At 43.4% G+C, this 25423-nt stretch overlaps 1 protein-coding gene across 1 annotated transcript in view; it reads right to left on the bottom strand.

Annotated features, from left to right (window-relative positions):
* Nucleotides 1-11401: 11401 nt before the first annotated feature.
* The window catches only part of EPDR1 (ependymin related 1), a 78973-nt gene continuing 64951 nt past the window's right edge, over nucleotides 11402-25423 (bottom strand). The window contains exon 3 of the mRNA XM_063922520.1: nucleotides 11402-17993. Coding sequence (XP_063778590.1) covers nucleotides 17803-17993 — 191 coding nt within the window. The 3' untranslated portion in view covers nucleotides 11402-17802. The remainder of the gene's footprint in view (nucleotides 17994-25423) is intronic.

The raw sequence follows: 25423 nt of genomic DNA, 5'->3' as shown, positions 1-25423 counted from the left end.
GCCGCTGCTCCTCCCCCTTCCACCTCCATGAGGGTTACACAAAATGGTGGACAGACCATGCGGTTCCTTTTGTCACAAAGAAAATCATCATGCCAGCCCCTGTAGTTATTTTTAAGCCTGGGTAAAAACTATCACGCTATGCAGAGCGATTAAAAATACTTTTAAACCTATTTAAACAGACAAGCCATCCAATCTGCGTGTGCAGTTGGCACCAAATAGAAATAAAAAAAACAGATTTACAAAGACAATAGCTTAATGTTCCTACCTTCTTCGGATTCCACCAGCATCCCTACAGACCAAAAGAATCAGACGCAGACTCTCATCTGATCAGCACTACAAGATACTACCTTTCCTCCCTTTGCTGATCGATATAGTCTGTGCATTTTCGCCTGACTGAGGATATGAGATGGACCGGACTTGCCCCCAATTGATAGAGTCTTGATATCTACCTTTTAACATTAGCTATATACTAATACCGTGTAGCCGTAATGGCTGCTAAACCACGTGCACATGCTACGCACTCTGTACGCTATTTGCGTATGAAGACCTCGCATGTGGTACGCAAATTAAGTACCAACGCTGTGCTGCGTGTACGGAATACCCACAGCGAGCGTACACACAGACAGTAACCTTTATAAACTTTAAACACAGAATATGCTTACACTGTAAACCTTAATACCGTGGTACTATAATGGTATAACACTGAACCTTTGTGAGTATGCAAGCTGTTTGAGCAATTGAGATACTCAGAAACCCTTTGTACTAGCTAGAGAGATACAGACACCCTGCTGAGGCTCCAAAACCTTTACTAACGAGCTTTTAGATATATCAAAAGGGGTACACAGTTACAGCTTATACTCTACATGCTAACATCAAATCTAACAGAATAACTACACATAAATACACAATAGCGGCACAATCGCAAATAATAACATACAATGAGAGAGAGAGAGAGAGAGAACGTGGCATAAATACAGTCAGAGATTAAGAATGGTCACAGAGAGTACTTACACACATAGGAATGAATCGCTGCGCTAGTCCTGGTTACCAGCTCTGGGTTAGTCAATGATGAAAACCGTTGTGGAGAGAAGACTGAGCTGCTTCAGGCTGGCTTGTTCTTATATACACTACATATAGTACACTACAAAGGGACCTATAATCTCATTGTTCATTGGACACAGGAATGTCTCCTCGCATCATAACAAAAGGTCATAGGTTAGTTTGAACAGGTGGGCTGTGACTATATCAAACTGCTCAGGTGGGAGGGAATCTCAGAATTCCCGTCGCATGGATAATGAACTGCAAACATAGGAAATGTCCAGAAACTACTAATGGGCATAACTATATGCAGGAGCGATTAATCTTTACCTAACCAACACCGGATTGTTGCTATTAAAATACTCTTTGGTTAGGTACCAGACACCACTGTTCAACCTTAGTCAGACCCTTTGTATCACGTAAAGAGGGATTCCTCTGTCCAGGGATCAGTTACATTAAACAAACTTACAGTTATTATTAAGGGGAACATTATCTATAAAACACACTATTTGGATTTATTATGTAACGATTGAGTCGCCCGCTAGACGCACACAAACTCTACCGTAAGTGCGCATACCACGCGCCAATGCGCACGGCCGTGGAGGCCCCGTCACGCAGCTGCGAATATGCGCACGCACGGGAGAGAACGTGCACGTGCAGCGGGCAAGCGCATGGGGTGAATATATGGCAACGTGTAGCATGATATTTTTCCGACTTTGACAGCACATTACCTCTATACGGCCGTACGGAGGGTGTAATGGTTAGCATTAGAGATGAGCGGGTTCGGTTTCTCGGAAACCGAACCCCCCCGAACTTCAGCCTTTTTACACGGGTCCGAGGCAGACTCGGATCTTCCCGCCTTGCTCGGCTAACCCGAGCGCGCCCGAAGGTCATCATCCCGCTGTCGGATTCTCGCGAGGCTCGTATTCTATAGCGAGACTCGGATTCTATATAAGGAGCCGCGCGTCGCCGCCATTTTCACACGTGCATTGAGATTGATAGGGAGAGGACGTGGCTGGCGTCCTCTCCGTTTAGACTGTAGACTAGAGAGAGAGTAGAGAGTGACACTTGATTTACTAATTTTGGGGAGCATATTAGGATGGAGTACTACTTGCTGATAGTGTGACCAGTGACCACCAGTTTAATCCGTTCTCTGCCTGAAAAAAAACGATACACAGCAGTGTGACACAGTCACATACCATATCTGTGCTCAGCCTCAGTGTGCCCTCAGTGTGCTGCATCATCTATGTAATACTGTATATCTGACTGTGCTGAGTGCTCACTGCTCACACAGCTTAATTGTGGGGGAGACTGGGGAGCAGTTATAGCAGGAGTACATATTTTAACAGTGCACACTTTTGCTGCCAGAGTGCCAGTGCCAGTGTGACTGACCAGTGACCACTACTACTTGCTGATAGTGTGACCAGTGACCACAAGTTTAATTAATCCGTTCTTTGCCTGAAAAAAAACGATACACAGTGTGACACAGTCACATACCATATCTGTGCTCAGCCTCAGTGTGCCCTCAGTGTGCTGCATCATCTATGTAATACTGTATATCTGACTGTGCTGAGTGCTCACTGCTCACACAGCTTAATTGTGGGGGAGACTGGGGAGCAGTTATAGCAGGAGTACATATTTTAACAGTGCACACTTTTGCTGCCAGAGTGCCACTGCCAGTGCCAGTGTGACTGACCAGTGACCACTGACCACCAGTATATTGTGATTGTCTGCATGAAAAAGTTAAACACTCGTCATGTGGTGTTTTTATTCTATAAACGCATTCTGCTGACAGTGTCCAGCAGGTCCGTCATTATATAATATATACCTGTCCGGCTGCAGTAGTGATATATATATATTTTTTATATCATTATCATCCAGTCTATATTAGCAGCAGACGCAGTACGGTAGTCCACGGCTGTAGCTACCTCTGTGTCGGCAGTCGCTCGTCCATCCATAATTGTATACCACCTACCCGTGGTGTTTTTTTTTTTTTTCTATCTTCTTGATACTAGTAGCTTACTTTAGGAGTCTGCAGTGCTGAGCTGACAGTGTCCAGCAGGTCCGTCATTATATAATATATACCTGTCCGGCTGCAGTAGTGATCTATATATATATTTTTTATATCATTATCATCCAGTCTATATTAGCAGCAGACGCAGTACGGTAGTCCACGGCAGTAGCTACCTCTGTGTCGGCAGTCGCTAGTCCATCCATAATTGTATACCACCTACCTGTGGTGTTTTTTTTTTTTTCTATCTTCTTGATACTACTAGTAGCTTACTTTAGGAGTCTGCAGTGCTGAGCTGACAGTGTCCAGCAGGTCCGTCATTATATAATATATACCTGTCCGGCTGCAGTAGTGATATATATATATATATATATATATATATATATTTTATATCATTATCATCCAGTCTATATTAGCAGCAGACGCAGTACGGTAGTCCACGGCTGTAGCTACCTCTGTGTCGGCAGTCGCTCGTCCATCCATAATTGTATACCACCTACCCGTGGTGTTTTTTTTTTTTCTATCTTCTTGATACTACTAGTAGCTTACTTTAGGAGTCTGCAGTGCTGAGCTGACAGTGTCCAGCAGGTCCGTCATTATATAATATATACCTGTCCGGCTGCAGTAGTGATATATATATATATTTTTTATATCATTATCATCCAGTCTATATTAGCAGCAGACGCAGTACGGTAGTCCACGGCTGTAGCTACCTCTGTGTCGGCAGTCGCTCGTCAATCCATAAGTATACTAGTATCCATCCATCTCCATTGTTTACCTGAGGTGCCTTTTAGTTGTGCCTATTAAAATATGGAGAACAAAAATGTTGAGGTTCCAAAAATAGGGAAAGATCAAGATCGACTTCCACCTCGTGCTGAAGCTGCTGCCACTAGTCATGGCCGAGACGATGAAATGCCAGCAACGTCGTCTGCCAAGGCCGATGCCCAATGTCATAGTACAGAGCATGTAAAATCCAAAACACCAAATATCAGTAAAAAAAGGACTCAAAAATCTAAAATAAAATTGTCGGAGAAGCGTAAACTTGCCAATATGCCATTTACGACACGGAGTGGCAAGGAACGGCTGAGGCCCTGGCCTATGTTCATGGCTAGTGGTTCAGCTTCACATGAGGATGGAAGCACTCAGCCTCTCGCTAGAAAAATGAAAAGACTCAAGCTGGCAAAAGCACAGCAAATAACTGTGCGTTCTTCGAAATCACAAATCCACAAGGAGAGTCCAATTGTGTCGTTTGCGATGCCTGACCTTCCCAACACTGGACGTGAAGAGCATGCGCCTTCCACCATTTGCACGCCCCCTGCAAGTGCTGGAAGGAGCACCCGCAGTCCAGTTCCTGATAGTCAGATTGAAGATGTCAGTGTTGAAGTACACCAGGATGAGGAGGATATGGGTGTTGCTGGCGCTGGGGAGGAAATTGACCAGGAGGATTCTGATGGTGAGGTGGTTTGTTTAAGTCAGGCACCCGGGGAGACACCTGTTGTCCGTGGGAGGAATAGGGCCATTGACATGCCTGGTGAAAATACCAAAAAAATCAGCTCTTCGGTGTGGAAGTATTTCAACAGAAATGCGTTCAACATTTGTCAAGCCGTGTGTTGCCTTTGTCAAGCTGTAATAAGTAGGGGTAAGGACGTTAACCACCTCGGAACATCCTCCCTTATACGTCACCTGCAGCGCATTCATCATAAGTCAGTGACAAGTTCAAAAACTTTGGGCGACAGTGGAAGCAGTCCACTGACCAGTAAATCCCTTCCTCTTGTAACCAAGCTCACGCAAACCACCCCACCAACTCCCTCAGTGTCAATTTCCTCCTTCCCCAGGAATGCCAATAGTCCTGCAGGCCATGTCACTGGCAATTATGACGAGTCCTCTCCTGCCTGGGATTCCTCCGATGCATCCTTGCGTGTAACGCCTACTGCTGCTGGCGCTGCTGTTGTTGCTGCTGGGAGTCGATGGTCATCCCAGAGGGGAAGTCGTACTCGTAAGCCCACTTTTACTACTTCCACCAAGCAATTGACTGTCCAACAGTCCTTTGCGAGGAAGATGAAATATCACAGCAGTCATCCTGCTGCAAAGCGGATAACTGAGGCCTTGGCATCCTGGGCGGTGAGAAACGTGGTTCCGGTATCCATCATTACTGCAGAGGCAACTAGAGACTTGTTGGAGGTACTGTGTCGCCGGTACCAAATACCATCTAGGTTCCATTTCTCTAGGCAGGCGATACCGAAAATGTACACAGACCTCAGAAAAAGACTCACCAGTGTCCTAAAAAATGCAGTTGTACCCAATGTCCACTTAACCACGGACATGTGGACAAGTGGAGCAGGGAAGGCTCAGGACTATATGACTGTGACAGCCCACTGGGTAGATGTATGGACTCCCGCCGCAAGAACAGCAGCGGCGGCACCAGTAGCAGCATCTCGCAAATGCCAACTCTTTCCTAGGCAGGCTACGCTTTGTATCACCGCTTTCCAGAATACGCACACAGCTAAAAACCTCTTACGGCAACTGAGGAAGATCATCGCAGAATGGCTTACCCCAATTGGACTCTCCTGTGGATTTGTGGCATCGGACAACGCCAGCAATATTGTGTGTGCATTAAATATGGGCAAATTCCAGCACGTCCCATGTTTTGCACATACCTTGAATTTGGTGGTGCAGAATTATTTAAAAAACGAGAGGGGCATGCAAGAGATGCTGTCGGTGGCCAGAAGAATTGCGGGACACTTTCGGCGTACAGGCACCACGTACAGAAGACTGGAGCACCACCAAAAACGCCTGAACCTGCCCTGCCATCATCTGAAGCAAGAAGTGGTAACGAGGTGGAATTCAACCCTCTATATGCTTCAGAGGTTGGAGGAGCAGCAAAAGGCCATTCAAGCCTATACAACTGAACACGATATAGGAGGTGGAATGCACCTGTCTCAAGCGCAGTGGAGAATGATTTCAACGTTGTGCAAGGTTCTGCAACCTTTTGAACTTGCCACACGTGAAGTCAGTTCAGACACTGCCAGCCTGAGTCAGGTCATTCCCCTCATCAGGCTTTTGCAGAAGAAGCTGGAGACATTGAAGGAGGAGCTAACACAGAGCAATTCCGCTAGGCATGTGGGACTTGTGGATGGAGCCCTTAATTCGCTTAACAAAGATTCACGGGTGGTCAATCTGTTGAAATCAGAGCACTACATTTTGGCCACCGTGCTCGATCCTAGATTTAAAACCTACCTTGGATCTCTCTTTCCGGCAGACACAAGTCTGCTGGGGTTCAAAGAACTGCTGGTGACAAAATTGTCAAGTCAAGCGGAACGCGACCTGTCAACATCTCCTCCTTCACATTCTCCCGCAACTGGGGGTGCGAGGAAAAGGCTCAGAATTCCGAGCCCACCCGCTGGCGGTGATGCAGGGCAGTCTGGAGCGACTGCTGATGCTGACATCTGGTCCGGACTGAAGGACCTGACAACGATTACGGACATGTCGTCTACTGTCACTGCATATGATTCTCTCCCCATTGAAAGAATGGTGGAGGATTATATGAGTGACCGCATCCAAGTAGGCACGTCAGACAGTCCGTACTTATACTGGCAGAAAAAAGAGGCAATTTGGAGGCCCTTGCACAAACTGGCTTTATTCTACCTAAGTTGCCCTCCCACAAGTGTGTACTCCGAAAGAGTGTTTAGTGCCGCCGCTCACCTTGTCAGCAATCGGCGTACGAGGTTACATCCAGAAAATGTGGAGAAGATGATGTTCATTAAAATGAATTATAATCAATTCCTCCGTGGAGACATTGACCAGCAGCAATTGCCTCCACAAAGTAGTACACAGGGAGCTGAGATGGTGGATTCCAGTGGGGACGAATTGATAATCTGTGAGGAGGAGGATGTACACGGTGATATATCGGAGGATGATGATGAGGTGGACATCTTGCCTCTGTAGAGCCAGTTTGTGCAAGGAGAGATTAATTGCTTCTTTTTTGGTGGGGGTCCAAACCAACCCGTCATTTCAGTCACAGTCGTGTGGCAGACCCTGTCACTGAAATGATGGGTTGGTTAAAGTGTGCATGTCCTGTTTATACAACATAAGGGTGGGTGGGAGGGCCCAAGGACAATTCCATCTTGCACCTCTTTTTTCTTTCATTTTTCTTTGCGTCATGTGCTGTTTGGGGGGTGTTTTTTGGAAGGGCCATCCTGCGTGACACTGCAGTGCCACTCCTAGATGGGCCAGGTGTTTGTGTCGGCCACTAGGGTCGCTTAGCTTACTCACACAGCTACCTCATTGCGCCTCTTTTTTTCTTTGCGTCATGTGCTGTTTGGGGAGTGTTTTTTGGAAGGGCCATCCTGCGTGACACTGCAGTGCCACTCCTAGATGGGCCAGGTGTTTGTGTCGGCCACTTGGGTCGCTTAGCTTAGCCATCCAGCGACCTCGGTGCAAATTTTAGGACTAAAAATAATATTGTGAGGTGTGAGGTGTTCAGAATAGACTGAAAATGAGTGGAAATTATGGTTATTGAGGTTAATAATACTTTGGGATCAAAATGACCCCCAAATTCTATGATTTAAGCTGTTTTTTAGGGTTTTTTGAAAAAAACACCCGAATCCAAAACACACCCGAATCCGACAAAAAAAAATCGGTGAGGTTTTGCCAAAACGCGTTCGAACCCAAAACACGGCCGCGGAACCGAACCCAAAACCAAAACACAAAACCCGAAAAATTTCCGGTGCTCATCACTAGTTAGCATTACTGCTTCACAGCACTGAGGTCATGGGTTTGATTCCCACCATGGCCCTAACTGTGTGGAGTTTCTATATTCTCCCCGTACTTGCGTGGATTTCCTCCGGGTACTCCGGTTTCCTCCCACAATCCAAAAATATACTTGTAGGTTAATTGGATCCCAGCAAAATTAACACTAGTGTGAATGTGTTTGCATGTACCTGTGGTAGGGAATATAGAATGTAAGCTCCACTGGGGCAGGGAGTGATGTGAATGGCCAAAATATTCTCTATAAAGCGCTGCAGAATATGTGTGTGCTATATAAATAACTGGTAGTAATAATAATAATATACCCAATGTCACCAGGGATAAAGAGAAGAACCCTAGTGCTATTTAAACTTTGGAAGGTTGACCCAAGGAGGGTAGATTCTGCACTTTTTTGTCCTTTGGAAGCCCCTTTCCCCAGAAGACGACAAGTCCTGGTGCCAACTGGACCAGGACTGTAGGTCACCCCTCAATGCTTTCACTATCCCTGAATGATCAAGGCTAGTGCTGATAAAAGAAAAATCAGGGGTACTCTACACACTTCCCCTTACTTTTTCTATACCAGCATAGCCACAAGCGATTGTTAAGTTTGGAGTGGGGACCCCATACATTTTTTTACATGCATTTACAGTAGTGATGAGCAGGTTCGGATCCTCGGAATCCGACCCGCCCGAACTTCACCTTTTTTTTACACGGGTCCGAGCGACTCGGATCCTCCCGCCTTGCTCGGTTAACCCGAGGGCGCCCGAATGTCATCATCCCGCTGTCGGATTCTCGCGAGACTCAGATTCTATATAAGGAGCCGCGCGTCGCCGCCATTTTCACACGTGCATTGAGATTGATAGGGAGAGGACGTGGCTGGCGTCCTCTCCGAGTCCGTTGTATTATATTAGAACTTAGTTAGTTATAATTGTGGGGAGGATTGGGGACAGGGAGCAGCTGTTAGGGAGTACAGTGCAGGGTTTTGAGTTTAATCCGTTGTTTCTCTGCCTGAAAAAAAACGCTCCGACCACCATATCTGTGCTCACTCAGTGTGCTGCACTGCTGCATGATATATCTGTGCTGAGTGCACTGCTCTGCTCACACTGCCTAATTGTGGGGACTGGGGAGCAGTTATAGCAGGAGTACAGTGCACAGTTTTGCTGACAGTGACCACCAGTCCAGTATACATTTGTCTGCCTGAAAAACACTCCTGTGTTTTTTTTTTTTTCTTCATACTAGTTTAGCAGTCTGCTGACAGTGTCCACCAGGTCCGTTATACAGTATATTATATATATATATAAGCAGCAGTACGGTAGGCCACGGCTGTACCTACCTCTGTGTCGTCAGTGCACTCGTCGTCCATAAGTAATATAATACTATACTATCCACCCATCTACATTGTATACCTGTGGTGTTTTTTTTTCTTCATACTAGTTTAGCAGTCTGCTGACAGTGTCCACCAGGTCCGTTATACAGTATATTATATATATAAGCAGCAGTACGGTAGGCCACGGCTGTACCTACCTCTGTGTCATCCATAAGTAATATAATACTATACTATCCATCCATCTACATTGTATACCTGTGTTGTTGTTTTTTTCTTCATCCTAGTTTAGCAGTCTGCTGACAGTGTCCACCAGGTCCGTTATACAGTATATTATATATATAAGCAGCAGTACGGTAGGCCACGGCTGTACCTACCTCTGTGTCATCACTCGTCGTCCATAAGTAATATAATACTATACTATCCATCCATCTACATTGTATACCTGTGGTGTTTTTTTTTTTCTTCATACTAGTTTAGCAGTCTGCTGACAGTGTCCACCAGGTCCGTTATACAGTATATTATATATATAAGCAGCAGTACGGTAGGCCACGGCTGTACCTACCTCTGTGTCGTCAGTGCACTCGTCGTCCATAAGTAATATAATACTATACTATCCATCCATCTACATTGTATACCTGTGTTGTTGTTTTTTTCTTCATCCTAGTTTAGCAGTCTGCTGACAGTGTCCACCAGGTCCATTATACAGTATATTATATATATAAGCAGCAGTACGGTAGGCCACGGCTGTACCTACCTCTGTGTCGTCACTCGTCGTCCATAAGTAATATAATACTATACTATCCATCCATCTACATTGTATACCTGTGGTGTTTTTTTTTTCTTCATCCTAGTTTAGCAGTCTGCTGACAGTGTCCACCAGGTCCGTTATACAGTATATTATATATATAAGCAGCAGTACGGTAGGCCACGGCTGTACCTACCTCTGTGTCGTCACTCGTCGTCCATAAGTAATATAATACTATACTATTCATCCATCTACATTGTATACCTGTGGTGGCTTTTAGTTGTGCGCAAAATATGGAGAACAAAAATGTGGAGGTTAAAAAAATAGGGAAAGATCAAGATCCACTTCCACCTCGTGCTGAAGCTGCTGCCACTAGTCATGGCCGAGACGATGAAATGCCATCAACTTCGTCTGCCAAGGCCGATGCCCAATGTCATAGTACAGAGCATGTAAAATCCAAAACACAAAAGATCAGTAAAAAAATGACCCAAAAATCAAAATTAAAAGCGTCTGAGGAGAAGCGTAAACTTGCCAATATGCCATTTACGACACGGGGTGGCAAGGAACGGCTGAGGCCCTGGCCTATGTTCATGGCTAGTGGTTCAGCTTCACATGAGGATGGAAGCACTCATCCTCTCGCTAGAAAAAAGAAAAGACTTGCGGCAAAAGCACAGCAAAGAACTGTGCGTTCTTCGAAATCACAAATCCCAAAGGAGAGTCCAATTGTGTCGGTTGCGATGCCTGACCTTCCCAACACTGGACGGGAAGAGCTTGCGCCTCTTTTTTTCTTTGCGTCATGTGCTGTTTGGGGAGTATTTTTTGGAAGGGCCATCCTGCGTGAGATGGGCCAGGTGTTTGTGCCGGCCACTAGGGTCGCTTAGCTTACTCACACAGCTACCTCATTGCGCCTCTTTTTTTCTTTGCATCATGTGCTGTTTGGGGAGTATTTTTTTGAAGGGCCATCATGCGTGACACTGCAGTGCCACTCCTAGATGGGCCAGGTGTTTGTGTCGGCCACTTGGGTCGCTTAGCTTAGCCATCCAGCGACCTCGGTGCAAATTTTAGGACTAAAAATAATATTGTGAGGTGTGAGGTGTTCAGAATAGACTAAAAATTAGTGGAAATTATGGTTATTGAGGTTAATAATACTATGGGATCAAAATGACCCCCAAATTCTATGATTTAAGCTGTTTTTTAGGGTTTTTTGAAAAAAACACCCGAATCCAAAACACACCCGAATCCGCCCAAAAAAATTCGGTGAGGTTTTGCCAAAACGCGTCCGAACCCAAAACACGGCCACGGAATCGAACCCAAAACCAAAACACAAAACCCGAAAAATTTTAGGTGCACATCACTAATTTACAGTATACATATGGCACACAGAGCAAAGAGCTGCAGAATCAGAAACACTACCTGTTTGTCTGCCAAACTGGACACAACGGAGGGTCTCATCTTTCCTATCTGGCCAATGGAGTTACACAGAGAGCAATACAGGTCCAAATTATTTCAGTTTAAAATCAGGACTACACAAGACTGTTGGTTAAAGATTTTTATTGATTTTTTTTTGACAGCCGTGTTTCTTATATGAATATTTTCAATCCGTCATATTTACCTACGGTTGTTACATTGTTGTTAACCGTGCATTTGAGTTTTTAAGTGTGCAGGTTCTGATATATCTATATTCATTTTTCAAATGGAAACCAAGAAATAGCATAAAGGATCCTTTAGAAAGGTTTAATTCATACAACTAACATCATTACTCAGTGATGAGACTTATAGCATGTTTTTGGACTCTTTGGGGGAAATTCAAATGTTTGAAAAGTCGGCTGGGTTTCTGTTTTTTCCTGTCTATTAGATAGGAAAAAACAGACACCCAACTGACTTGTCAAACAATTGAATATTCCCCTTTGTTTTCCATCTAATGCACTGTATACACTGGAGCGATATCAGGACGATTTGCTGTTTCTTAACGGCAAATCACCTACACCGCTTAGTGTGTATGGGTGATTGAGAGCTCCTATGATCACTAATCATGGTAGCGAGGTAGATGTGCTGCAAATCAAACCAAGCAATATTGCTAGCGACCTTGTTTATGCTAACGAAGTACCAAACATGATCGTTCTGTCCTCCAATAAAGTTGTTTGAATGTATACGGGCAATCCCCCATCACAAGAGCCCCGGCACATGAAGCATGTGGGAAGCAGGAGCAAAGGATATAAAAGTCTGCTCGCCTATCCGCCATCAATGAGAGAGAGCCCTGGTTACCTACTCCCAGGTGGTGCACTATAATGTCCTCCTGTCAACAGACCAGGGGACAGCTTGTCTGAGGAAGCTGGTGCAGTTCCACATTTGTCTGAGGACACTGCTGAGAGTGCCAGGAGCCAGGCAAAGGACTCCAAGGTAACTTTATTCGGAGACAGCCAGTGACTAGCGGTGACGAGTGAGAGTGACAGAACTTGCTGTCCGGCCGAGCCTGAATGACAGCCCAGGAAGGTGGAGAGCAAGAGGCGCAGCTGGGGATGCTAACACTGAGGGCCAGATGTACTAAGCCTTGAAAAGGGATAAACTGCACAGTTACAAAGTACCAATCAACCAGCTCCTGTCCTTTTCAAACCCAGCCTGTAACATTGCTGTTAGGAGCTGATTGGCTGGTACTTTATCACTGTGAAATTTATCCCTTTTCAAGGCTTAGTACATCTGGTCCTCATATGTACACAGCCAACCGGTCATCTCTCTTCACACAGAAAATGCCTAATTTGACAATCAACCGTCAAATCCCTTCACACAGTAATGAATGGCAGATTATTGTGGGCAGTCACCTCAGAGTTTAGTAAAGGAGCTGAGCTTGTTTCTGCTGAACACCAATCCCACTTAAAACTGAACTCAGCAGAGAATTGGATGCCTGAAGGAAGGAAGGATCTTATTGTTAACTATTACCTAACAGGAGATGATAACTCAATTATAGTGATATATCTATGTACACCATCGACAGCAGCTAAAGAACGCTATTCAATAGAGTTACTTGATAGTCATGTTATAAATATGGTAGGTATCAGCATATACTGCAAAAGAGAAAAGTCTATTTTCTGTAGGTTAAAGGTGTGTGTGTGTGTGTGTGTGTGTGTGTGTGTGTGTGTGTGTGTGTGTGTGTATGTATGTATGTATGTATGTACTGTATGTGTGAGTAGAAACAAGGTTTGGGAACAGGAGGAGTGTTTACCACTCCCCCTATATTACAAACAATATAAAAGGTGATCATTGCACTTGTTGGTAGGAAACTGAAATTTAGTTTAGAGCAAAGGAAATGTAAACTTTATTAGTACCTAGTAACTCAATCCTAATGTAATGTAATCAATCTGGAAATGTCAAATTTGGCATATTGTTGTTCCATATCTTAACATTGTACTCTAATATAAAGTGATAAGCAATTAGAGCCTAATGGTTTTTGGAAACAGGCTCTTTAACTCTCAGTTCTTGTTCACATCTCTATACTCATCGACTGAAGGCGTGAGAATTTTCCTGTCTAATAAAGTGTTGACATTCCTTGAGTGTTGTCCAATTCCATGTCTTATATTAGAATTGCAAATTAAAAGTGTGGTTCAGGGTTTCCCAAGTTATCCCACTATATCCTGAAGAATACAGAAAAAACTTGGGCTGAGGTAACATCTGATATAAACCAACCATCAAAGCCAACTTAAGGTGATAACAAAAATAAATATTTCATGATGATGTTATCGAACCCAGCCTTCCTTTAAGCCCATTGGTTTATATAACTGTCCATCACAGTGTAAACTAATTGAAACCATATACAGTACAAATGCCAAGTTCCTAGCCGTGGACGGAAGTGACTTCCACCCTCCTAACTGCTGCATACACAAGAGTCCCACAGCACCCGGAACGGCAGGTTCAATGACATCATCAATTAATGTTTATTCTTCTTATCACCTTAAGTTGGCTTTGATGGCTGGTCATACTGCTATGTAGTTGGTTTATATCAAAAGTTGCCTCCACCCAAGTTTCTTCTGTATTGTTTAGAATATAGTGGGATAACTTGGGAAACCCTTAACCCAGTGGTTTCCAAACTTTTTTGAATCATGGTGCCCTAGAATATCAGAATTTTTTTCACGGCACCCCTAGGTCAAAAATTTCTTATTGAGAAATTTAGAAAGAAATATTACATTAAGTAGATCGCGTTTATATGTCATCCTTAGGGTCAGTTGTGTGGTGAGGACAAGATTTGCTTCTGTTTGGCCACAAATTTTATGACTGGCAGCCACCAGCACTGGTTTTGCCTATTATATTGACCATGAATAATTTGAATTGGTCCTGGACCAGCAACCCAGGGCACCCCTGCAAGTGTCCCGAGGCACCTCAGGGAGCCACGGCACACAGTTTGGGAACCTCTGCCTTAACCACACTTTTAATTTGCAATTTTAAACAGTTTGTTTTCTTAAGAATTCAATATGTTGAAATGAAATCATCAGATATCATATGGGATGTTTTGTATATTATAGAAATATGTCATGTATATTTGAAGACCAATTTGAAAAAATCATTTGATTGGCTAAACCTGGTTTAAATATGTATGTTTAGACTCCTCCTCACTTTGAAAAAGACCATTTTATATGTTGACTGACTACCAGATGTGAGGAAAAGGCTGAAGGTCTGACGGTTGGTGTTCCCGGGTATAACATCGTTAACCAATGCTATATGTGAGGCTCTGGTCTAACAGCTATTTGTTAGGAGTCTGTTTTGTTTTGCACTTTTTATGTCACTACTTGATCTTTTGTCTGGATGTCTCATGTTATTAAAAAACGATTTTACACTTTACGACTCTTTTCTGATTCTAATCATTGCTGGGAGGATGACTTCCTAAAGAAGAGAGTTGGATGTAGCAAGCAAGATTGTGGGAATACATCCATACAAGTGTAAGACATATTAATGACATTTTAAATACTTGTGGAATATTACCATCAGGAGGCTGTGGATCAAACTCAGTGACTTTCGCTATCTGCATATAAGAAACATATTTTATACTTATTTTATGAATATCCATATTTAGAATAATATTGAGCGCCTATATGAATTTCTCATATCCTGTTGCTTTTAGTAACTTCACCTTATTTACTCCAAGAGTTAGATAAATTCTCCTCCCGAATGATTTCTTTTGTTGGCCTGCACTCATCTACCCACGGCATTTGGGGTATACTATAATAAGCTGTATACTGATTCTGGACATTGTTTTCAAGCTCAATATTAATGTTAATGGGTTCAGATGTGATGCATTAGGATGCCCAAGTCAGTAGTTACTACATTATATGTATGTGTTTGGTAAATATATTTTTTACTGAAATTTTTACTAAATTCTGTTCTACCAAAAGTATACAAAGTAAGAACATCCAATAGGCACTAATACAAATTGATGTGGTTATTCTGTCAATTTGACCTATAGCAATAACATGGATGTGTCAGATCGTTATTTACCTGTTTTTGTTTCTTTTAATGTCTGAATGTAAATGCATTGGTTGCTTGTGACTATGGGCTTGATGCAGAGGTGGACGTAATGCTGATGTTTGCTCAGTTGAGCACTTTTGCTACTGCGCATGCCTGAAAAATCTAGGAAACCATCGCCCGTCAGAGGTTACTGAGAGTGGTCCTTGCAGTTCCGTAGCTAAAGCCAGGAAGTCTATGTTAGAAGATGCAGACTCTGGCCTAGGCACTCCCAGAAAACGGGGGTGTATTTAGGAATGCTGCCAAGCTCTGCCCATCCCCCACCCCCAGACAGTTGCAGCCTGTAAATCAGGATGCGGCTCAGGGGTCACTGCGTGCAGTGATGCAGGGGCTGTTTTGCACATCCAGAGAATGGTTCCTGCACATGCGGAGATGTCAACCATCGGAGATGTATGCAATCCATTGGGTTTGCGACTTTGCGTACATCTCCAAATTAGGGCACAAGGATGGAAATATATATTAATCTGAAACTAGTATATACTGCTTATGGACATTTGCTTTAAATATATGTAAGTGTTCAGTGTGTAATACCTGAACTGCAATAGCATGATGTACTGTAGCCTGTGCATTTCATATGTAAACAGACACATTGAAGGTTCAGCACTCAGTAACATTCATATCACTAGTTTTAGAGGGAAAAGTGTACAAGTTAGTGGTTATATTATAGTGTAAGGAGGAGACAGAATGCAGCCTATACATTGTGCAATTCTATGAAAAACATTCAGACTACAGCCTCCATGACCGGAACAATGGTAACACAAGCTGAAAACCTCTATATACATGTTACTTTATATAATGCTTCGGCCAGATAAATCCTATAGCGTAGCCATTTATATCTCCTTGACAAAGTGCTATTGAATGAGAGAAGGCTGTTAATACGATGATCTGGACAACATGCCACTCATTTGTCTAGTTGTGAAAATGGTGTCTAATTTTAGGCTTGTTGTCTATATGTGTTTTACATGTAGAAGCAAGTACTAGATTTACAGCTGATCTGGGAATTAAACCGTGAATAAAAATGAAAACATTTACTAAACTTTTAATATAACCATTGCTGAAGGCTAGTACAGTCATATAACATTCTTTCTTCAAGTTATCTCATTATTTAATATTTATCTATATTATGTACATTTGTTATAGATATCTTCTTCAGTTATACAAGCAGCTGCCTGTAGACATTGATACCAATGCTGCTAGTGACCCACGCTCTAGGTCACAGCATGCCCTGATTTGAAGTGTTGACATTAGTGCAATTATTCTTTAATAAAACAAAAGTAATTAGATGATTTGGAACTATTGTAAATGTTCAGCCATACTGTGCATTGCTTCAGAAATCATTTAGGTTACCAGCAATCAGAACTACAAATATAGAGGGTTATTCAGGTTGAATCGCAGAGTCTGCTAAAAATCAGAATCTGCAATCCTTTCTTTCACATGCTGGGGGCCACCCAGAGCCGGCCTTAGGCATAGGCAAACTAGGCAAATGCCTAGGGCATTTGGTATTCTTAGGGGCACCAGCAGCTTCTGCTGATTAAAATGATATGCAGCATGCCTATATTCTGTGTGTGACTGCGGCTGTATCTGCATACGTTACAGTGTATTCCTGGAAATCACTGTAATGTAGCATTTCATATGTAGATACAGCCGCAGTCGCACATAGAATATAGGCATGCTGCATATCATTTTAATCAGCAGAAGCTGCTTGTGTATCCTAGCTACAAAGTAATGCAAATAAGATGCATTTTCATAAACAAAAGGCGCCCGGCATTAGCAGAGCTGCCAGCTGACTCATGCCAGGCATCTCCTGCAGAACTAGCAGCGGTGCTAGGGGGCACCAGCCAAAATCTTGCCCAGGGCATCATATTAGTTAGGGCCGGCTCTGGGGCCACCCTTCGCGGGGCAAGGCCGCCCAGCATGCTGAATGTCCTGCTCAGCAACTACGTCTGCAATTTAATTGCGGTCGCAGCAACTGTGGATGACCCGCTGCCTTCGCGGCAGGTGGCCCGCCGCCATTTTTTTCCATTGAAGCGACTGTATGACGCAGCTGCTCCGATGGAAAAAATGGTGGTCAGTACCCAAAAACGACTCACAATGCCGCACCGCGAACGCTTCTACCTGACAATCAGGCAGAGGTGTTCGCAGCCAATGCGATCCAATAGCATTGGCCAAGCACACGCGCACAGAACAGGACATGCGCGCACGCATTAGCGCCAGCAAGGAGGAAATTGCAGTTGCATCATGTTGCGACGCGACCTGAATAACCCCTATAGTATGTAATAAAGCAAATGTTGCAAAATGACTTTGATTAACATGAAAAAAAAACTGTTATTTTTTCTCATTAAGCAATGCTTTCTAAATATTAGCACTGATTTCTAATGCTTATTGTATAAGAAGTCGTTTTAGCAACTGCTCTGTTTGCCAGTTTTAGCAACCATCCTTCATTAACACAGGGAGTGCAGACTGGCAGCTGCTTGGAGGGGTGAATACAGATGGATCCATTATTCCTAGCTGTAGGTCAAAGAAACGTGTGGAGGTAGTCATGCTGTCATTCTTTGTGTAGGTTTCTTGCACCGGGTAGCAATCTTTGTCTGTGTAAGCTCCAACCCAGGTTTCATCTGTGGCAAAGCAGGAGAAAACAGGTTAGTAAACAAATAGTCAAAGTGCTACTGTAGTTCCATTTTTTGTGTAAAGTAAATTTAAATGTGGAACTGCAGAAAGTAAGCAAAAATTGGACCCAATGCAGTCTGTCTAACCATATCTGCTGTTAGCCGTGACCCAGCAGGTCTAATATCTGCCTTTTCCCAGCCAGCCTTGTCCCAACAAGCCCAACTAATTTTGTTTGTCTGCTGCGAGCCCTAATACAGCAATGTACTATCTGCGTGGTAACCCGCTACCAGACCAGTTTACTGTTAGCATCTGCCTTCTACCGTTTCACCTCTGTGTCCAGTCTCCAGAACTCATTTTATTATTATTTATTTATTACCACTTATTTATATAGTGCGCACATATTCCGCAGCGCTTTACAGAGAATATTTGACCATTCATGTCAGTCCGTGCCCCAGTGGAGCTTACAATCTATATTCCCTACCACATGTACACACAGACACATTCACGCTAGGGTTAATTTTGTCAGAAGCCAATTAACCTACCATTATATTTTTGGATTGTGGGAGGAAACTGGAGTACCCGGAGGAAACCCACGCAAGTACGGGGAGAATATACAAACTCCACACAGTTAGGGCCATGGTGGGGATCGATCCCCTGAACCTCAGTACCGTGAGGCAGTAATGCTAACCATTACACCATCCGTACTGCCCACATTACTTGGATATTCAATACAGTTCCTGTCCATACTAAAATAGGCAATACCCTGTGATGATAAGTCTGAAACCTTGGTGATAGTTTGAGATGTTAGGTGAGGGTAAACCAGGCTTGAAGAGACTGCTGGATCTCTGTTCTCTTAGCTGCTGGAGAGAACAGTAGTCAAAAGAAGCTATACAGAAAGTGCATCTGATGGGGTTAATCTGTGAATAAAATCTGTGCCAGACACTTTGAGCGCCAATTCAAGTGGCAACAGTAATACCCAGAGATGGGCTTTAAAGGTGGCAAATAGAAGGTTGGGAGGGATGGGGGGGCTGCCTGGCCTTTTCACGTGGCATAGTTAAATGTGACAGTAAATGTAACAGTCACTCCATTGTGACATTTATCTCATTTACACGTACTCCATCTGTACCTTTCTTGGACTGTTGGATCAGCTCTGTTTGCTTATTAGCAATGTTCATCCGAAGCTGATCTGTGGGACAGCCCTTGTTGTAACTGGTAAGTTGGGTGGCAGTTGGCAGGCTTAATCAGTGGATTTTAATAATAATAACAAAAATAATAATAATAATAATAATAATAACAGTAATAATAATGTATGCTGCAAAATACTATTTTTCATCTACTGTACATTGGATCACAATTTTATAGAAACAGCCAAATCACGGGGGGCGTGGCCTAGCAGGCAACTGAGACGGAGATGCCTTTGTAGAGCTCCTGGCTGGCATACTATATTCTACAAGACTGAGCCCGACTACAACCTTCTAACATCTCAGACCCCACTCTGCTAACAACCTAAAGCCCAAGCGCCCCTGTTGTGAGCGGTTTCGGAGCCAGGGGGGACTTCTAGTCTCCTTGCGGGTTGAGGCCCTCACACGTGTCTGACGCCGGGGACTAGATTTACAGTGAGGATCGTGGGCGACCCCCGGAGTGCCGTGTCCCTCCGTAACATTCCTCCCGTCGCCTCTTCATTCATCATCCCTAAGGTGTCCGGGCGGGTGCGGAGATTCTGGGTCCGGCTCCCTTTCCTCAATGGCTTTGCACACGCCAATGGCAATACTCACCTCGCAGACTTTCGACTCCCGTCTCTTCCAGTGCTTTGGCCTTGGATAGGCGTCAGGCTCTTGTGGGGTTCTTCCTGGACCAAAGGGACGGGTTGCCCTGGCAGTTTCTTACAGTCTCACCCGATGAAGGTGCTTCGCCGCTGAGTTCAGATAAGTACTGCCTGATTAAGGCACTGTGTGTACTGTAAGCAAGGACCTGTGCTGCACTGGGAGCTATGCTTGCTACAATCTACTGCCTTCTGTGACTTATTGCAAAGTGCTTTTATTTGTTCACAAACGTTACTCAGAACACTACTATTACAGCCTACAGTGGTATACTGGAATAGAGAGCCTTACATCCCAAGTTGTATCCTTTATGAAGTGTGGGACTCTGCTGGCCAGGTCTCACTGCTCTTCTGTCACGCTCTCTCCCTGGAGGCTCTAAGAATATTGACATGTGTTTAGCTCTGAATTTACTGCCTCTAGTTTAGGCACACTACAAGCTATTGTATTCCGTATATTGTACAGTTACTCCCTGGGTAATGATTGCTCAGTATTTAGACTATTTTCACAGCTGAACTTTGACTTTCTCCCCAGGATTTCAATATAATTTAGACCCCTGTGAATGTTCTATTGCTTGCCACGAGGCATTTTGGCATGCCCTGATTTCCACTCCTCATCCCCAGCCATGTCACCATTCCTTTCTTAGGAAGTAGCAGTAAGTGAGAGACGGAATCAAGGAGTATATTAAACACAACGGAGACAACAATTCTTTTTTTTTTTTTTATTAAAACAAATCCACAAAAAGAAAGGTGGAGAAATAATTCATACCAACTCAGTATTCTTTTATCTTTAAAGTTTGCTTTCCAAAGCAACCTGGATATGGCCAACAGAAATTGAAAGGCTCCCCGAGGGGACTCAACTTCCTTTTTCGGCCCTAAACGTGGCAAAAATGCCAATCAACATCCTATTTCACTAGGACCCACTCAGGAACCTAATGCACTCTCTGTTCATATTAATTGGGTAGCCCTGCCCTGCCTTGTTCACTTTCTCTTGAATATGTTAGGATTCCCGTTTCCCATTCACTTTGGGAAGCATCGCCTTCTCTACCCTAGCAGCCTCTTCCCCACAACACTATAAACCCTCCCAAGATGGACAGGGGTTTAGACCGGAGTTGTTTGTCGTGTCCTTGAGACCGCAACCTGTTTTGGTTTCTGGGTTGGCCACCTGGCCCCCTTTTCTTTTGTGTTCTGCCCCTACTCTCTCCTAGCCCTTTACTAGTGCAGCATTGTGCCATAATAATAATAATAATAATAATAATAATGATTTTATTTATATAGGGCTCTATCTCCAAACAGGACTCAAGGCTCTATACAGACATCAAAACAATCAACATAATACAGAAGATTAATACAGCAATACACAGGCCACACAGACATAAAAATGAAAACCTAGAATGCATAGAGTAATCATAATGCAGGATTGGTGTAGGGCGGCATTTTGGGTAATAACTTTCATGGGCTGTGTATTCCACCCTCACATGGTGAAGTACACCCTGATAATGCAGATCATCAGATTCCTTTTTAGCCAAACACGTCACTGGCACCCCCCATGACTTAACGTTAAACGTGAATGGACTGAACTATCTGCGCAAGCAAACCATGGCCATTCAATTAAAAAAAAAAAAAAACAGAAAGCTGACGTAATCCTTTTACAGGAGACGCATTTTAAAACTACTCACCCTTCATTATCTTCCTGAGCCTCTCCTGAAGCTTTTTAATTTACTATGCCCAAAAAAAAGAAGGTACTGCCATTCTTCTTCACAATACACTCACATGAACAATAGAAAACTCCTTTTCTGATCCCAAAGGTCAGTTTAATATAGTTGTATTGCATCTAGGACATTCATACTTAACAGTAGCTTCTGTGTACGCCCCCAATATGGAGCAGGGTGCCTTTCACAACAATTTTTTCCCTCGACTTGACAAATTGGTTAATGGTCGGGCTGTCATAGGGGGAGACTTCAATGCAGTACCTGGTTTACACCGGGATCGTACCCAATCTTGTACTCCAAGCTCTTCTACGGTCAAAGAGTCTAAGCGACTTCCGGATTATATAGCCTCACAGGGTTACTTTGATGCATGGAGAGTTATGCACCCCTCTGAACGCAGTTACACCCATTACTCGATACCTCATGCTCTACATTCTAGGATTGATCTTTTTTTAATAGACACTAACTCAGTACGTGATTTATCCATAGCCTGGGTCACTACAGTGGTGTGGTCTGACCACCTAGCTGTCTCCCCTGCTATCTCCTCCACTTAGACAGTACCCCCAACATTTCGATAGAGATTAAATTCCTCCCTCCTGTTGAAAAAAGAATATATTGCCCAAACCGATAAGGTGTTGGTATAATTTTTTGCTCTGAATACAACTGATGAGATCTCCCCAGCCAGCAATAATATGGCAAGTGCATAAAGACTCTATTCGGGGTCACTTTATATGTTTAGCTAAGGCCCAAAAATTAAAAGATAAGCAGGTGATAGCCGACCTGGAACAACAGATAGCTGAACTGACGGTTAAACATCAGCAGTCCCCAAAAAGATCAATTTATAGTAAGCTTCTAGCCCTGAAAAGCCAATTGTATCAAATCCTCTCTGCTAAGGCAGCTAAGACCATGAGATGGCTACAGCATAAATTTTACTCTAAAAGTGACAAAACAGATTCTCTCCTAGCTGCTCACCTCCGTGCCCGTGAATAGAGAAAAATAATTATTTTACTAAAAGACTCGCAACACAAGCTAACTTATGACCCCCAGAAAATAGCTCAGTGTCTTAAAGAGTTTTATCGCTCTCTATGTAACTTACCTAATTCTGGGGGCAATTAAGGCCTACAAGAACGTATGGACGAGTTTCTCTCTAGGTGCTCCCTTCCAGTTGTCCTCACCGACTCGCAAGCTCAGTCTCTGAATGTAGATATTACTGATGAAGAGATTGAGCTCACAATTAAGTCGCTTAGAAATAGATCAGCACCAAGGCCCTGAGGCCTCCCTGCCATATACTATAAGAAGTTTAGTAGAATACTGGTCCCAGTACTGAAAACTTTCTTTAATGCAGTGTTAACGGGCACACTCTTCGATAGCTCTACTACGAGAGCAGAAATTGTCGTCATAACAAAACCTGGTCGTGATCTTACGGCGCTAGCTACCGCCCAATCTCGCTATTGAACTCTGATTTAAAATTGTTTTTGCGAAAATCTTGGCTAATAGACTTGCTAGGGTGATCTCCTCCCTGGTCCACCCGCACCAGGTCGGATTCATCCCTGGGAGACAAGCCTTTGACAACATTAGACGGGTGGTGGATACCATTCACTTCTCTGATTCTCTCAAAATTCCCTCTTTGGTAATGGGTTTAGATGCAGAAAAAGCATTTGATCGTGTATCATGGCTTTATATGGATCGGACTCTACAAAGCTTTGGCCTTGCGGACCGTTTTCTCACAGGTGTTAAGTCTCTCTATGATTCTCCAACTGACTGTGTCTTAGTGAATGGGTTAGTGTCACAACCTTTTCCAATAAAAACGGTACGAGACAGGGTTGTTCACTATCTCTCTTGATTTTTGCCCTAATGATCGAACCCCTGGCTTCTAAGACTAAGACTTCTTCTGAGACTGTTCTGATATTTCAGGTGTTACAATAGGCTCTGTAGAATTAAAAATTTCTCTCTATGCAGACATTTTACTCACTCTCTCAAATCCTCTTATTTATCTCCCCAATCTTTTTAAGATCCTACGAGATTTCGGGACTATTTCGAACTTTAAAATGAATGCCTCCAAAACAGAGGTCTTAGACCTTCACCTCGATTCTTCTTATATCACCTCCTTTGCAAAAATTTTAGATTTGATCGGAAAAAATCCCGTTTGAAATATTTAGGCATTTATCCTATCAGACAATATTCCCAACTATATACAGCTAATTATCCTAGTTTAATCAATACTATTTCTGCTGATATCTATAAGTGGTCAAGTCAATTTATTTTGTGGATGGGTTGGGCTAATGCTCTGAAAATGAATATCTTACCACGTTTACTGTACCTCTTCCAAGCTCTCCCTTTAATAATACCCTCACACATTTTTATTTTTATTTTTAGAGAACATTTTTGCGCTTTCTATGGTCTGGTAAATGACCTCGGTTACGTCTCAAGACTTTATATAGTGGAACCAAGGAAGGGGGATTGGGCGTCCCCAACATTAAATTGTATTTCTAGGCGGCTAATCTCTCCCAACCTGTTCTATGGCATTCAAATACATCCTTACATCGGTGGGTTCAGTTAGAGTCGGAAGTTGTTCACATGCTTTCAATATCCTCCCTCCTCTGGACACCTTGTAATCAGCCTTCCTGTCCATTGCTTTCACTATATCATTGTGGGATAGATTATCTAGAATTTATGAGTTAGTTTCTCCCCCCCACCCCCGGTCTCTCGTCCCTGTGGGATAACCCGGTTTTCCCTGAGGGTAGAGACAAACTTTCAAATTCTGGCCTTGTAAAGATTTATTTTTCATTGCTGACATTGCTCCCTTGCGTACATTTCCATCTTTTTGTAGCTCTACAGGATAGATACAATCTGCCCCCTCAATGCTTTTTCCAATACCTGCAACCTTGTAGCTCTCACTTAGCATTGCTCCACTCACATAGCCCCACGGTAAAGACCACCATAGAATCACTGTGCTACCTTCGCTCGTCCTCTAAGGGCCCTATATCAACAATTTATCGCCTTCTTCTTTATCATAACCTTCCCTCATTAGCCTCACACGAGATATCTTGGGAAACTGACTTACAAGACCAAATGGGGCCTGATATCTGGGATCAGTTGGTGCTTAGTCCCGACTTGTTTAAATCGTGTTTCCTGCCACTTCAGATCTATGCTGGAGAGGATGTGGATTGAAGGGCACCCTGCTCCATATAGTTTGGGACTGTCCTAAACTAGTTCCGATCTGGAAATCCATCTGGAGATTGATATCATGAGTTACTGATGTTGACATACCTTTGTCCCCCTCTTTCTTCCTACTTCCCCGGAATATTCCTGGGATAGCAAAACCTTCTCAGAAGCCCATTTGGCACATTATTAATGCAACAAAATGTAAACTTGCTCGCCATTGGAAATCCCGAACAGTTCCCTCAATGACAGCTATTTCTGGGACATGTATCACATGTGTCGAAGTCTAAAATATTTCAGTCCACATATTAGAGATGAGCGCCTGAAATTTTTCGGGTTTTGTGTTTTGGTTTTGGGTTCGGTTCCGCGGCCGTGTTTTGGGTTCGAACGCGTTTTGGCAAAACCTCACCGAATTTTTTTTGTCGGATTCGGGTGTGTTTTGGATTCGGGTGTTTTTTTCAAAAAACACTAAAAAACAGCTTAAATCATAGAATTTGGGGGTTATTTTGATCCCAAAGTATTATTAACCTCAAAAACCATAATTTACACTCATTTTCAGTCTATTCTGAATACCTCACACCTCACAATATTATTTTTAGTCCTAAAATTTGCACCGAGGTCGCTGTGTGAGTAAGATAAGCGACCCTAGTGGCCGACACAAACACCGGGCCCATCTAGGAGTGGCACTGCAGTGTCACGCAGGATGTCCCTTCCAAAAAACCCTCCCCAAACAGCACATGACGCAAAGAAA

This window comes from Pseudophryne corroboree, chromosome 5 (assembly GCF_028390025.1).
Source record: "Pseudophryne corroboree isolate aPseCor3 chromosome 5, aPseCor3.hap2, whole genome shotgun sequence".
Taxonomy (NCBI): Eukaryota; Metazoa; Chordata; class Amphibia; order Anura; family Myobatrachidae; genus Pseudophryne; species Pseudophryne corroboree.
The sequence above is the reverse complement of the archived record's forward strand: the minus strand, read 5'-3'. Positions and strand labels throughout refer to the sequence as shown.